Source organism: Arctopsyche grandis, chromosome 3 (assembly GCF_051622035.1).
Source record: "Arctopsyche grandis isolate Sample6627 chromosome 3, ASM5162203v2, whole genome shotgun sequence".
In the NCBI taxonomy this organism is placed as follows: domain Eukaryota; kingdom Metazoa; phylum Arthropoda; class Insecta; order Trichoptera; family Hydropsychidae; genus Arctopsyche; species Arctopsyche grandis.
This window is the reverse complement of record NC_135357.1, coordinates 14,535,911-14,552,265: the sequence shown is the minus strand read 5'-3', so window position 1 is coordinate 14,552,265 and position 16,355 is coordinate 14,535,911. Positions and strand designations below refer to the sequence as shown.

The following is a 16,355-nucleotide window of genomic DNA, read 5'->3' as shown; positions in this document are numbered from 1 at the left end:
TAAATAACAAGTTTCGTTTTGTTTAGAATTAAGAGAGCTTAACTTATAAATGTGTTTGATTTAAAAAATGTATTTCCGTGCCAAACATACATACTTAAATGTTTAATAAAAATTAATTTTCGATTATTTTAGAAAAGTGTAATGAAATCAGCATAATTTACCTACTTACATTTATCTATTGAATAATTGTTTGTCTATTTATTTTTGCGAACAGTTTTAAAATGAGTACCTGGTCATAAAAAGTATTCGATATAATTTATTCTTTATATAACTATATATTATACCTATGTAGTTACAAAATGTGCAATACTTAAAAAAAATTATAACATGAATTAACACGCAAATCGAAAATTCTGAAGACGGCCTATTTAATAGATATTTATTACATAAACTAATGGATTTCTATTTTCATTTTTTCTCTATACGTTCGACAAATTGTGTAATTTAATTTTTTTCTGTTATTTTTGAAGCCTTTAATTCAACATTTTAAGGTGTACTAATATTATATTATATTATATTTATTTAGTATTCATAAAATTCTAGTCAATAATTTAATATGGTACAGGAGTAAAAATATAATAATTTAAACGAAAGGTGCAGAAGGGAATTTTCAATTGATTTCATTCTTAGTAAAGGCCTATTATGTACTATAATATTATCGTTTGTTTAAATTTAATTAATGTCGATAGTTTTTCACGATTCTGTACATAGAAATATATTTTACATAGACGTTAAAAGTATAAAATGAAAATAAATATTTGCATTTCATTTCTTTTTTGCTATTTCATGCAAAAAATTGAACTTCAATCGCAATTTGTGTGTAAATAGTAGAAAATATTTAGGCAATTAAGATTTATCATTTAATTTTTTTACTTAATTTCATTGAAATGTTCATTTTATTATATATTCATCCGCATTTATACATGAAAAGTGTATAAAATTGACAATATGGTTGACACTTATTGTAATTTTCTTTTCAATATTGAACATATCGATCTGATTTTTATATTTTATTATAGTCGAATATCACTTTCGTAAAATTAAAATTATTTATATTATAAGAAAGTTTTTTTTTGTACTCCTTCCAAACAAAATAAATAGAAACAAAAATATTGATTAAATTAATCGAATTAAACTACATTAATTGCCCTGTTCGATATATATTTAATATTCAAGCTATAATGAAATTTAAATGCATATTTTGGTATTTTCGCCGTTTCCTTGAATATCGCAAAAATTTCCATTTTTCCCGTTCGGGCAAAAATGGGAAGAAATGGAAAATTGTTTTACGAGGAAAAATCACTGATACTGGGAGCACTGAGATTCTGTTCAGTCAGTATGTATCTATATGTATATACATACGTATGTATACCTGAAAGATTATTTAGATAGAAATATTTCAGAATAAGTTACTGAAATATCAAAGAAATCGAATATGCCAGACTCGTGCTGTGTATCTGAATATGAGAAAGATTTCTATACTTTTTACATGTTTGAGTTATTAAAACATAAGTATCCCGTATCGATGTCCGAAACTTATAGCAACCCTAATTGTGGGGAGTTTTGCGAACCCCCCCTGTCAAAAAAGGTCACTTGCTAGACTACTTCCAAAATAAAGTAAAAAATATCCCATGTGTGTACTTATTCTCAAGAGTAAACAGATTATTTGTGCATTGCGATCGCGCATACAACAATCATTGAAAATCGTCAATACGTAATATCTAGCACTCGAGTTCTCGTTAATATGATAGTTCCTATGATATCTCAATTTTAGCTCAATCTCGCTCTTTAGCTTAATTTTGATATTTAATTTCAATTTTTATTTCGATATTTTGTACGCTACTGGTTTTAAAAGTTCGCCCAAAATCTTCGTTGGTTTGGTCCGTACGCAGCATTCAATCATCGACGGAAGAATACATAGCACGACTTTTAAGAAATAATAACAAGATTATTTTTCGCTCGTAAGCAGAGAAATTGTAATATCTCTCTGGTTGTAAATGCGTATCGTCGTAATTCAAAACATCAACGATGATCTAATTTGAACTCAATTTCGCTCTTTAGCTTAATTTTGATATTTTAATTTAATTTTTATTACGATATTTTGTATCCTACTGGTTTAAAAAGTTGGCCCATTGGCCGTCGTTGGTTTGGTGCGTACGGACCACAAGAGTGGGTGGCAGGCAAAATGTCGACGACAATATTCGGTACGGGTACTCCTCAGTTGGTAGCATACATAAGTATGGTGTGATGGTCCGTACGCACCAAACCAACGACGATTTTGGGCCAACTTTTAAAATCAGTAGCGTACAAAATATCGAAATAAAAATTGAAATTAAATATCAAAATTAAGCTAACGAGCGAGATTGAGCTAAAATTAGATCATCGTTGATGTTTTGAATTACAACAATGTTTTGAATTACGACGATACGCATTACAACCAGAGAAATATTATAATTACGAGCGAAAAAAACCTTGTTATTGTTTCTTATAAGTCGTCACGATATACTACTGTGTTTCGCCATTTCGGTGATTTGTCAAAGGGTTTTTTTTTCTTTCGTCGAAATAAAATTAATAATCACACATTATCCGATAAATTTTACCTCTGAGATGGATTTAATTATTTGATTTATTTCGACGAGAGAAACAATTGAAGACATTGTGGCGGCTCGCTTATACGACATGGTCGAGTTTGGTTGCCTTCCTGCGAGTGGGAACCAACTCGGCTGGGTTCGGAGAGCTACTACTCACTCTGTCTTCAGCTGTCATATAATAAACACGTGCATTAACATGCCAGTCGTCTCATTCGTTCATCCTCCATAACATTATCCGATAAAATTTACCTCTGAAATGATTTAATTAATTGATTTATTTCGACGAGAGAAATAATTGAAGACTAAAAAAATTTCGTTTGATAAACCGACAACGTGCCGGGTTGGGACTATCGCTCGGTCACCCATACTAACACATGATATATTCTCAGTAACTGCGCATTACGGGGAAGTAAAAATAATAATTTTTTGATTTTTTTTTCGATCTTAGTGCGTATCTTCGTAAATCAAAACATCTTCGACAAACAAAAGTCGAGGATTACCTGTATGTGATTGCTGATGATCTAATTTTAGGTCAATCTCGAAAATTTATTTAAATTGGGCATGTTCTGTTTTAACTTTCAATATTTTATTTTAAATTTAATATATTGATTATAATTTTATTTTGATATTTGAATTTAATTTTAATATAATAATAATATTTTTAATTTTGATATTTGATTTCAATTTTTAAATTTAATTTTTATTTCGATATTTTGTACGCTACTGGTTTTATCCTGCTGGTTAAAACGTTGGACCAAAATCGTCGTTGGTTTGATCCGTACGCAGCATGAGTGCGGTGCGGTGCGGTGCGGTGCGGTGAGTTGGCTGAACTGAGCAGTGCTACAGTAGCTCGCAGTCGGTTTGACAGTCGTCGTTCGGCGAAATGTGGTGTGGCAATCGGAGCCGAGTTTTAATTTTCAGTAGAAGTGCAGGTGCGGGTGCAGCAGTCATGAAGTTGCCGCTGATCGTGTCGCTGTGTCTCGTCGCGGTCGTGTGGCAAACCACTCTCGCCACAGCAGCCCTCGCTCCATCCAAAGTAGTCAAGCTGGACGAAACCAACTGGACGCTGACGCTCAACGACGAATGGATGCTGGAATTGTGAGTTTCGATCAACCATTCGAAGCGCCGCATCCAACCGTGACGGCTGTCATAACCTCACTTTCAGTTGCTTTATTATTGCGCCACTACCTTGTATGGTGTACATACGTTTCAAACCATTCTATGTACATTTGCGCAATTGAAAAACGATAGTATTGAATTCGGTTGACCCAAAAAAAGTCCGTCCTTCGATCCATCTTAGCCATTTCTATCGTCTTTTTCGAATATTTGCCTCTTCTTCTTCTTCTTTCTCGTTTGCTCAATGCTCAGCGTCGTGATCATTTCGATGCGGTGCAAACGATCGACAAGCGCCAGACAGACTGAACCACAGATTAACGACACGTGTACCTTATGCGTTAGCACTGCTCGCACTTAGACTGGCCGCGCACTAGGCAGCCAGGCTGCCGCAGCCAATCTAACATACGGTGGCTCATTGGAGCCCGCGCACTAGGCAGCCAAGAATTCCTGGCTGCGGCAGCCAATAGATCGCGTACGATTGCACGGCAGCCAGCTGGCTGCAAGGTAGAATGTATGTGGCTAGTATGTGGCTGCCTTCAGTCTCTGCGCACTTGTCGTAGCAGCCAGAAGTATTTTACGCTCCGAAACTAGTTTTAACTTCTTTTTGAAAATGAGTTTCGATACAGAGAAACTAATTCGTAAGGCAATATAGGATATGTCTTCAGAAGAATATAGTAATCGGGATGTGAAAATACGAAGATGGGAAGAAATCACAAATACAATGTGTGAGGAAAGCTTAGCAGAAAATGAAAAGAATGAATTCTCAATTTATTTGCCAGAATGGAGATAATGGACGTCATACAAAGAGCACAACCGCAACCTATGGAAACTCGGCATTCGCAATTTGGTCTGTTTCGCCAAGGTTATGCTGATAATGAACCAGCAACATATAGCCGAAGATATACGCCACAATCGAATTATGGAGCAGAAACCTCAGTTAATGGGCAATATTGCCACAGCCAAACCATGAACAGGAAACCTTCAGCAGTGGGCAATATCGCAATCGTACTACGGCATATAATGAGCGGTTATCACCAACCGATACAAATGTATCAAATACTCAGAATACTGAAATACTTGACATTCTAAAAAATGTAAAAAATAAAAGAATAAATGCTTCTAAAAATAAACAAAATATATTTGATTTATGTACTCACCTCAAAGTAATTATCAATTTTTCTTCTGGAATTATACAAGCTCGCATACGAGTATTAGTACCCGTGATTGAATTTCTTATTTTGTTCAAGAGGTTATCAAACGATTTCACTGACATTGTTGTAAAGTTAAAAAATCGTTACGAAGATCCATAAAATAATTATTAAATAAGCCTTTTGAGTGTCGTTCCAGAGGAAGAGGATGCATCCAAAATCTTCTCTTTGCTTTGCGTTTCTTACGAAACAAGAGGTAAAGAATTATTTCTTCTACGTCCATATCGCTTGACGGAAGGGTGACTACCGGCCGTCGACTCTGGCTGCCGAAACTGGCTGCTCAATATTTTGGCTGCGGCAGCCTGGCTGCCTAGTGCGCGGCCAGCCTTACACTAAGCGAAATCTACCCGAAGTCCCGACATACCTACCCTGTATACGTTCTGCGCTTCTGATACTTTAGTTCCGAATTTTTCCTTTTTAAACTCGCCAGAAAGATCCAACTCAATTTTAATAATTACCATTTTAATAATTGCATCTGTGCACATCGAAAGGTTACTCGTCATCTGATGTGCAATCTATCATTCGTGAACACCAAACCCAATCATTTATATCATCTGGAATGCGGTGGACTACTTCCGGTCCTGTGCCAAGTTGAAAGCAGCGCTTAGGGACGATCCCGTCAGTTATTTAAATTGGTTAGACCATCTAATGGGAGACTGTTCTCTCGCTCGCCTTTCCGTTACTGCTCCAGTGACCACCAGCTTCTCTAGACTCTCCACATTCTTCTTGACAAATTGCCCAAAGTATGAAAGAAACCTTTTACTACATGTTGTAGAGAATCTGTCTGAAACTGCCAGCTATTTGAGGATGGAGATGTTCATGCGTCTTATAACTTATGGAGTGCACACTTTCGGCCTCCGGCACCACATTTCGATGGCATCCAACATGTCCCTTTGTGAGCGACTCGTATCCGTCAATGATGGGGATTTTTGTTTTGTTTTAATTTATCTCTAGACCCTGGTGTTTACTCTATATTTCTATTCTACAGAATAGTTCAGCCATTTCATCCTCACTGCTGGCCATTAACGTGGTGTCGTCTGTGAATCTTAGATTGAACATTTTACGCCATTTGCTTATATTTTGTTTTGTAATTTTCTTTTTGTGACAATTTTAGCAGCTATGTGTTAATTTGGAAGGCATATTCGCACCTTGAAAACATTCTGAATTATTTTTTTCTTTTAAAATTCGTTGTAACATTATACATATAATAATTGATACCGCTTTTATTTCAAAATAATGTTAATTAATGTTGTCGACTATTTAAAAAAAAACAGAATTGCTTTTCATTATTTTTCCTCTATTTTCAATATTTCTGCTATTAATTTATACAAATTGGTTGTCTGAATAAACTCATTTTAAAATAAAATGTATGTAGTAGAATCAAATGCCATTACATATAATAAAATAATTTCAAAACAAGAGTATCTCTACCTTGAAAATAATTATTTATCATTCAATTAACATATGTACATAAATATATGTATGTAGATTTTATGATTTGATATAAAGTTTATACATAGTTGTTTTTTGTCGTATGTAAAGATTAGATTTCAATTAAAGCAAGAATTTAAAGTCGTAAATGCCACGTTTTTCTTCATTTCTTCTTCATATATTTCATTTTCGAAATTTCTTCATATATTTCACGGAATAAAGGTCGCTCCCTGACTATTTATTCAATATCACTAATGCTGGGGATATTGGAAGAAGAAAGTGTTGCCTGTTATATTTCTAATGGCCTTCAGATACTATTTTTATTTATTTATATAAAGTGTTATCAATGCAGCTGATTGACAAGTTGATCTTGCCCCAACTGGACTCCTATCTTTAGTCATATAACTTTTGAGCATATGATAAGCATATCCAAATAGCATATAGAATAAATTCCACCTTTTTTAATGTTAACTCTTTATATCTATTTATACGCAGTGGTCTTTAACCTTCCTTAGTGTTTTTTTTATATATTTTTCGAGGAACACCAATTTAAAATAATAAAAAAACATTAGGTGTCTGTATCTAACATAAAGATGTAAATATCATCCGAGTATGACTGAGTAGCCAGCAGCATAGCTCGGTCGTTAAGCTTCTGCTTAGCGTCGAGAGGCGCCGGGTTCGATCCCATGAGCTGACCTCGGTTGAAAAGAATTTTCCTGCGTATATCTGTAGTGCTGCTGGTCAGACCTGGATATTTGTGACTCCAGGTCGATCGTTTCCTATCGGAGTTTGCCAATTTTCTCTGATTTCATTGTTGAAACGGCTCCCGGTAAAATTGGCTAAATATATCCTTCCTACCTACTATGTCACCACTATTTGAGATTGATTAATGTACAATAAAATTTATGTACAATTCATAGATGTCTCGTTAATTTGCGAGTTTTTCAGTGTCTGGTAATTCAGCGACTTGTATAAGAAATAAAAAAAATGCTGCAATGTATGTAATTGGCCAGGGAGGCTCATTGGGGTTACCTATAAGCCCTTCCTGGTATATATTTAAAAAATAAAAATAAACAAAGAAAATATAAACGAAATCATTCGGACCCTTCAATACTCACAATGCAGATTTAACATAATCCAGGTTGTGGTATGCTGACTTAAATTGTGCAATACATCATCATGTAAACTTTTAAAACCACATCTGTAAAAATATGATACTTAGAACGCAGTTAATTTTCCCTTGAATAAGATTTCCATATATGTACATATGTTACTAAAATATTTTTTTGTTATATAGCATGGCGCCATGGTGTCCTGCCTGCACATCTCTCAAGGGTACATGGGATGATTTGGGATCTAGTGCCAAAGTACTTAAAATCAATGTTGCTGAAATCGACGTTACAACCGCACCGGGATTGTCTGGACGTTTCTTAGTGACAGCGCTGCCCACAATATATCAGTAAATATTTACATATATACAGTGGAAAACCTTTAACACGAAACCATAGAAACAAAAATACCACTTCAGACGTATCACGAACTTTAAGTATAAAATGCAAATGTTGAGTTACATACATAGTTAAAAGTTTCATCAACTGTGTGGTGACTATCCGTTTATATTTTTGGCCTACTAAGATACGAAGTGTATTTGTGCTTAGCATTAGCTTAACAATAAATGCAGGATTTTTTATAGGCGTTTTCGTGTTAACGATTTCCGCCTTATTAATTTTATTTTTTTATTTTATTTATTTAAATAGGCACACATACAGAATAAAATATAAAAAGAAAGTTGTATAGCGAGACAAAAAATAATAATACACACAAATAAAAATATAATATTCCATTTACAGTGAGCACCACATGGTAATGTAAAAAAGTAAAATTACAAAAACATCAAGATTTTAAAAAAAATAAAAGAAACAGATAAAGTAAAAAAGAAAGACAATGAAGGTGAAGAAGCAAATCAACCACAGATTATTTTCTTCACCTTTGTCCTAAAAATACTAAAAGAGTCACTAAAGAGGTCGGGACAAGCATCTAAGCTATCGTAAATACGGCATATACGAACAATTGCACTATTGAAAGAAGTGTTGCTTTGACAAATTGGTGGATAAAAAAGATTTGTACATCTGGTGAATCGGGCACTAACGTTAAAGTTAATCTCATTTAAAACAGATGTGTCAAGAGTACCATTAGCAATCTTGTATAAAATTAACAAATCAGAAACCTTTCTGCGCTGAGACAAACTTGCAATATGGAAAAAAGAAAGTCTGTCATTATAAGATGGTAACAGTTTTTTAAGACCAGTCTTATATGATAAATGGCGCAAAAACGCTTCTGAATTGTCTCTAAATGCTCAATGTGAGTTTGGTAATAAGGAGACCATACTATTGAGGCATACTCCATATTACTGCGAACCAAACTGTAATAGAGCAGAATCAGAGTATGGGGATTCTCAAAGGGCTTCGCAAATCGGCAGATAAATCCTAAGAGTTTATCTGATCTAGTGACAATATGGTTAATATGTTCACTAAATGATAGTTTGCAATCTATAAGTATACCCAAGTCTTTGGCACAGTTTTTCGCTATAAGATCTACGTCATCAATATTGTAAGTGAAGTCAATTAGGTTATGATTTCTGGAAAGTGTCAATGAGAAGCATTTAGAAATATTGAGATGCATAAGGTTTACATTACACCATTCAGATATTATATCAATGTCGGATTGTAATTTTAAGCAATCCGATACAATATTGATAGGATGGAAAACCTTAAGATCATCAGCATAAAGTAAGCATTGACACTTCAGTAGAGGGATTAGATCATTAATAAAAATAATAAACAGAAGTGGTCCAAGGTGAGAACCTTGAAGAATTCCTGAAGGGATTATTCTAGGGGCAGATGAAAAACCCTTTATTGTATCCAATTGACTTTTCAAATTAATATACGAAGTTAACCATGTAAAATATAAAGGTTATTAATTTTAAATTCTTATATACAATGATTCTTTAAAAAATTTCAGTGTAATCAATGGTGAATTTAGACAGTATAAAGGTCCGAGAGATCACGACTCCCTATTTACATTTGTAGAAGGTAAACGGTGGAAAGCCACAGAACCGGTATCTTGGTGGAAAAATCCAGATAGCATTCAAATGTCGTATGTCAGCTATTTCTTCAAAATGTCTCAAATGCTTCGGGTAATTTTGCTTTGTTACTTTTTTCAAGATTTATATATTATCTTAGAAATCTTTAATATCTACTCGAAACATTTCATTTCAGGTGGTACATAATATTTTGCTTGAACAATATGGTCTCCCAACGTGGGGATCGTATCTTGTATTCGCTTTAGCAACAATTCTTCTGGGATCCATCATTGGACTGGTTAACATATATTTTTTATTTTTACTTTGAATATTTTAATATTTGAATGCATTTTCATGCCCATCGATTTTATATTACAGTTAATGGTTGCTTGTATCGACTTTTTATATCCTCAAAAGGCCACTGACAAACGACCACAACCTTCTCCGATAACAAAATCCGTGAGCTTATTTGATTTCTTTCAATTTTTGTTCGATTTGTATTATTTTATTGCTTTATATATAAATCATCTTTTTTTTTTTATAGGAAGAAGCAGAGGTAATGAATGATGATTTAATCGATGAAGAGGAAGATAATTCAGAGGAATATGAAACTCAAGATGACAAAGATGAAGATGAAGAAAAAAATTCAGCTAGTGATACCCCAGTGAGTCTTTACAACGCGGATAAATAACATTTATTTTTCTATATTGTAAATCCAATGTGTTTCTTATTGTCAAATTATTAAATTTATATATTATTTATTTTTTGCAGGAATCTGATTCAGAAGAAGAAAATAAAGAAATCGAAAATAGTGGAAGCGGTGCAAGTGATAAAGACAATAAATCAAGTCCGAATGTAAGAAGGAGAAAGACTGTTCGTAAAGAAAAATAATTTCTACGGCCAAGTATATAACGGGAGCCTATGTTTCACGAGACCGGCACAAATTTCATTATAAATAGTTTTTTATTTATTGGGATACTATCAGGCTTCACATAGACATATCAAAATACTCTACGCTAATTGCTGAAATAAATAATAGGCTTGTAAATATTTGTCATGAGTATTTTGTTTGACTGCATATTTTCTTGTCCAAGTGTGGTTTTAAATGTTACAATAATATGTACACATTTGTGTGAAATCGTAGATGTGTACTTATTTCGTATTACTTTTTAATTTGATAAAATTATATGTTAATGAAATTTGTATAAAAATTTGTATTCTCTTGATATATTATTAAATCTTCATATTTACAACGTAATTATTCGAATTTTCATAATTTTAAGTTTTATTTTTCTTTCATTTAAAATAAATTGATGACAAAAATCTGACAATAAAGTATTATGGGTTGAAAATTTTAGGCTTTCAGTTAGCTGTGAAATAATTAGAGATTAGAGGTTATTGATACGGTATGTCTATCAGTTTTACATATTTTACTGTGAATCGATAATTTCGAAAAATACTTCATATTCATACCAGCTGCATTTGACTGTGATCTCCATTTAACCATTTGAATAGTTTGTAACGAAATTCGAATCAATGCATTTATTTCTATTTTCCTTGTTATTATGTTTGTGATATATTATTTCAAATTCAGTTTTGTGTCAGTATTTTTTTGAAATTAAAATTTCCACAAGACATTTTTTTTGTAAAAATTTAGTATAATATTTTTAAAATAAGCTCATCTATTTAAAAAAAAATCTATATTCAATCTCCATTTTCTAGTAATTTTTTCTTGCAAAAATGCATTTATACATAGAACAAGCACATTGCACATACGTAAAGTATCGCTCATTCAAAATTTTTGCACATGTATTTTTTTCAATATTTCTATTTGATCAAATGTGGTGTCCTTATGTGTTTATTTATATCTTTTGAGTAACGGTTTTTTTTTATAGTTATTAAATAAAATACCCAGTGAATGTAAACAAATTTCCAAAATACAACATCATACATGTGTATTTAAATTTTACATGTATGTCTGTATACTATATAATAATGCAAACAAATAAACTATTGTTATTAACCTCATTACATAATTGTTACTAAGAGATTTTACACTGCTTTAATTTAAAATGAATTTTCGCCTATTTTTGTACTTACATTTTTGTAGATCATATGTATATGTATTTATTAGTAATATGGAATTATAGTTTTGCTCAAATGAACAAAAATATCTTGAAACTATTGTAAATGGCACGTTCTTCAAGTTACATGTTACTGATATCTACATGTGTAAACATACATACATATATTCAGAGGTACGATAATTTCAAAAGTAGGATGTCTTTATAAACGATTGATGTGTGGCCATATGTTTAAATATTTAATTGGGAATCTTGTTGATTGCATCACATATATACAATTCCACGAATTCACACACAATTCCAATATTTACATATCGCCACTGCCAAATGACGATGACATGAGCATAAACTTTGGGTATTTGTTAAATACTAGTACATGCCTGCAAGATTCACTATTCCTTTGGTAAAACAACAGATCGATAGTAATACTGAACGCTGCTTAAGATCAGTGTATGTTTGTTCAAATATCAATTAGATATGAAACGATATACATATTATGAATACTTGCAGATACGTCATACTTTTGAAATTATGGTATTTAGTTGTACATTTAGCATTAAATATAATTTTTCTTATGTGTGTTTCTTTTAAGCATTTTTTTTATTTCATTTTTGTTTTTGATATTTTTGTTAATATATTCACGAATTTTCATTTCTTTATTTTTTAATAAATTTTTTTAACACAATACCTTTTTTCATTTTACGTTATCTTTTTTTATAGTTTAATTATATCCCAAGTATACATATTTACATATGTATATGTATATATATATATATATTTATAAGTAAACACCAATAAATTCAGCTAGTTTTCTGGTATTTTTTGGCTGACAGGGTTTTTTAAATAATTTTGCAATTGATATATTTTGCATGAAAGCCAATTCTAAATTAGATTAAAACATCGCTTTCTTAGACCGCAATGGTAACAACTCCTAATTTTCTGTTTGATATCCTGTCGGAGCACATTAGTAACTTTTCAAATGTTTTATTTTTTCCATTTAAAAATGTTCTGTCAAACTTTTGATAGCGAAACACAAATTACTTATATCAAAATCATGTTTAATTACTTTCTAAAAATGATTGAAGGATAACGGACTATAGTGAATTATCAAAAATTATGATTTTAGTATTCAGCCTGCGTGGTATGTTGTAATCTTTAAAACACAGTCCCTATAAATTAGGTAAAGCGGAGCTTACATCTTTGTGGTCTAAGGACGCGTAGTAAATATTAATTGACCATTTGACCCTAATAGAAATTTAAAAAATATTTTTAATGTCTGATACACATATTATAAGGAGTACGGAATCAACAATGCTTATTTGCACGGTTTTTTTAATTTTACTAATGATGCTATTGGATTTTTCGTTTTATTAAAATCGAAATACACCTTAAATTTAAAATGAGTAGAAATAAGCGTTTTTAATTATATAATATTATACTATACATATGTATAATATTATTCATCTCTCAACTAGGATGTAATGGTAAAGTAATCAGAGTTTAAATTATACTATCTTGTTTAACCTTTTGCTATCAGAAATATAAATGAGGTGCCAAATAAATGTACTTTTTAATTTTATTACATGTAAATATAGACGTAAAGTTTTACGAACACTAATTTTTCAACTTCCATGCTAAAATCAATTTATTCTGTGACGAATAAATTGATGAATTAAAATTATGAAAATATTCCATAATAGCATAATTTAATTTATTTTGACGCTATTGAAATAAACAAAATATTAATAAACAATTTTTACTAAAAATTATAGCGAAATTTTGTCAAATATCAGTGTACGAACACTAATGGAGCGATGTAAGATTGTATGTAGATGCCTTAAAGGAGACTGCCGGTATGACTGGGCTGATAAAAGAATACATTTTGGATTTATATATTACTATTCTTATATATTATATGTACGCATTACTATAAATAAATAATATTTTACATCTTCGTAATATTTTTATTTTCTAGAAATACTAATACATACAACTAATTTGAAAATTTTAATTCAATTATGAATAGTAATAAGAATCATTGCAATATTCCAACAATTAGGTTTTTAAACCAATTTCATTATTATTAAATGTTATTTTATATGTGTCATTTTATTTTAATATACATACATATGTATATACTATTCACCAAATCTTGCTTCAATAATTCCAGCACCATTTTTTTGTGTTTCGGGGCCGTTCATTGAATCAATAATGAATTGAAGCCATGTACTTACTTCAGATAAAAGTGAAGTGGCGTCACTAAAATCTCCAACTTTTGATTTTAATTCTTCTTCAACAACACATACATACTTTTTTGATTCGGTAGCTGGCACATTTTTAAATGGTACAGATTTGATTGGAATAAAATCTGTAGAAGATCTTTTGAATTCCTCTAAACTTTTCATGACTGCAGATGAAAACACAAGTAAGTATAATTTTTCATATTGATTATTAACAGTATTCAGTTCAACTTTCAATTTGTCAATGTATTGGGTCATTACATCAAATTTACTACCACATGCATCAAAGTTATCTGCTGCTGATGGATCATAAGCAGGTTTTGTTTGACTACCTAAATACATTTTTGTTGGTCCACCATTTGGAAATGCAACTGCATCTTTTCGATTTAAAATTTCAGATTTCTCATTGCCAAGTATTGCTTCTTGATACATTGTCAAAATTTGTTCACCTGCAAGCTTTATTGCTACTTCAAGAGCATTTTTACGAATGCCTTCCTTGTGTGGCACTTTACACGACGAAGTTTCCACAGATTCTAACTTGCACAGTTTCCATCTATCAGCAGATATCTCGACAGCAATAATGGATTTTCCTGATGTTTTATCAATCTGAATAGATGCAATTTTATTCCCTAGTTGTTTAATATCACTAACTTCAATCCTTCCTCCAACTTTATTGGGATTTTGTGTATCAAATGCGTAAAGACGTCCAGCTGTAGGAACAGTTGTTGAGAAATTTATGTCATATGCAATAAAGAATACTCGACTTTTATCCAAGTCAACATTGAATTGATTAATTTTATGACCACTTTCAGGGATTATTCTTAATTTTCTTTGGGAATTATAAGTATTCATGTGCATTGCATTTTTTTCCAAAATAACTTTATTACCCATATCGTCTACATAAGAGGATCTTGTACCAAATATAATTTTGTATTTCAGTAATTGTTCTTTATTGCTATCTTTTCTAATAGCAAATGTACGATTGTTGACTTTATAAAATATATCACCATCATAGTAACGCAATTGATTAGGTGGAATCCCATCGAAGATTTTGATTGTTGTTAAAGTGTAGAATTCGTTCAGTATATTAATAACTGAATTTTGTGCTGTTTGCGAACATTCATCTGCTTTTACGATAAATATTAATTCAAATATGAAAATTAACGTAAACAACCTATAAATCAAAATATAGTATTTTATTATTACGGTATAAATAAGTACATATGTTCGATGTTATGTGTGGAATGAAACTTGACTTACTTCATTTTAAATATTGACGTGGATTTTTATAAAATATCACTTGGAATATAAAATAACTTCAACTGTGTATTTTCCATATCGTACTTACATACACATGTGATTAAAAACACTACGATACTTAAACTTCGCAAAGCATTGAAAGTCTGTATGAATTAAATTTAAGAGCTTTAACTCGATTTAAATTATTTTACACAGAAGATTAAAGCTTATAGCGTATGATAAATAATAATTTTTTTTAGTTGGTGAAATTTTTTGACATTTATTAACGTTTAATTACTGGGTCATAAAAATTCTACAAGTTTTATAATATTTGTCTAATTGAAGATTGTTTCGACCTTTGCGTGAACTTTTATCATTAGTGAATTATTTTTATCATTAGAGAATTATGTATTTCGAAAATTTTCTTTGATATGTTGAAACCATTCTAGGTTCTACTAATTCTGTTCGTAATTACGTTTATTCATACATGATGTTCCTAATTATGTACCTATGTTGGGGATGATCGTCAACACTGTTTACATTCGAGTAGCACTTCGAATTTCCTTTTTTAGTGTGAACATCTTTTCTTTTACCTACCAAAGATCGAAGTGGCTATCTATTATATTTATTCTCATTGAACGCTATAAGGTTTTTGCTCTAAGGATAAGCATCATAGGAGTGATATTCGAAATGAACCAGTATATGTACATAGTAATTTAAACATTTTTTAAGTACTACGTACTATTACTACTGATATGTACCATTGACGTAAACTACGTACTACTTTTAAAATGTGCAATTTATTAAACTGTTTATTTATTGGTATAAATTTGTCCATTTTAAGTGGGAACTCCCTTGGGTACGAACAAGTGAATCAAAATTTGTAGTAATTTCCGTTTACCTGTAATTAGGTCATTTTTGGCTAGATACTAGTAAATAGTCGATAATTTTCATTGCTAGAAAAAAATTCATTTAGTTTTTCTCACGAGCTAGTCAAAACATAATTTGAAGCGTAAAAATCAAAATACATAGATAAATAGTAATACATGAACTTGGGACAAGGATAAAAGGTTACGCATAAATGTCTACGAGTAGGATGGCTTTGAAAAAGGTTGTGTTTTTATATGTACTCATTTTTCGTGAACAGTTTTATCATAAAGCCATCATAAACAGTTTTATCATAAAGTCGATAGTATGATAGTTATCGTTAGTATGATGGACTTTTCGGCTGCCAGATGTTCCGTTATAAAGATTTTAGTGACTTGGTGACGAGTACTTTGTGACCAATAATCACCGAACCGTGACTTGCACTGAAAGAAAGGAGTATTGAGCAATTACATTTGCATTATTTTTAAATAAATAGA

General features: G+C 31.3%; 2 protein-coding genes across 2 annotated transcripts; one reads left to right on the top strand and one right to left on the bottom strand.

Moving 5' to 3' along the window:
* The first annotated feature begins 3,356 nt into the window (after window positions 1–3,356).
* Window positions 3,357–12,196, top strand: LOC143909908 (thioredoxin-related transmembrane protein 1). The gene is made up of 7 exons (XM_077428171.1): window positions 3,357–3,689; window positions 7,644–7,805; window positions 9,368–9,542; window positions 9,625–9,726; window positions 9,807–9,887; window positions 9,973–10,092; window positions 10,200–12,196. The coding sequence occupies exons 1-7, from the start codon at window positions 3,475–3,477 to the stop codon at window positions 10,317–10,319; spliced, it is 975 nt and encodes a 324-aa protein (XP_077284297.1). The 5' UTR covers window positions 3,357–3,474; the 3' UTR covers window positions 10,320–12,196.
* A 1,011-nt stretch (window positions 12,197–13,207) lies between these two features.
* On the bottom strand, window positions 13,208–15,132 carry LOC143909423 (uncharacterized). The gene is made up of 2 exons (XM_077427406.1): window positions 15,013–15,132; window positions 13,208–14,926 (listed from the first exon to the last, which is right to left on the bottom strand). Exons 1-2 carry the CDS (start codon window positions 15,015–15,017, stop codon window positions 13,651–13,653), a joined length of 1,281 nt encoding a protein of 426 aa, XP_077283532.1. The 5' UTR covers window positions 15,018–15,132; the 3' UTR covers window positions 13,208–13,650.
* Window positions 15,133–16,355: the final 1,223 nt, after the last annotated feature.

What these genes read in the sequence shown, in the direction of transcription:
- LOC143909908 (XM_077428171.1), top strand. Translation starts at nt 3,475, where the DNA reads ATGTGGTGTGGCAATCGGAGCCGAGTTTTAATTTTCAGTAGAAGTGCA. An exon ending in GACGAATGGATGCTGGAATT is followed by an intron (nt 3,690 to 7,643) that starts GTGAGTTTCGAT and finishes TTTGTTATATAG; the next exon opens with CATGGCGCCATGGTGTCCTG. An exon ending in GCGCTGCCCACAATATATCA is followed by an intron (nt 7,806 to 9,367) that starts GTAAATATTTAC and finishes AAAAAATTTCAG; the next exon opens with TGTAATCAATGGTGAATTTA.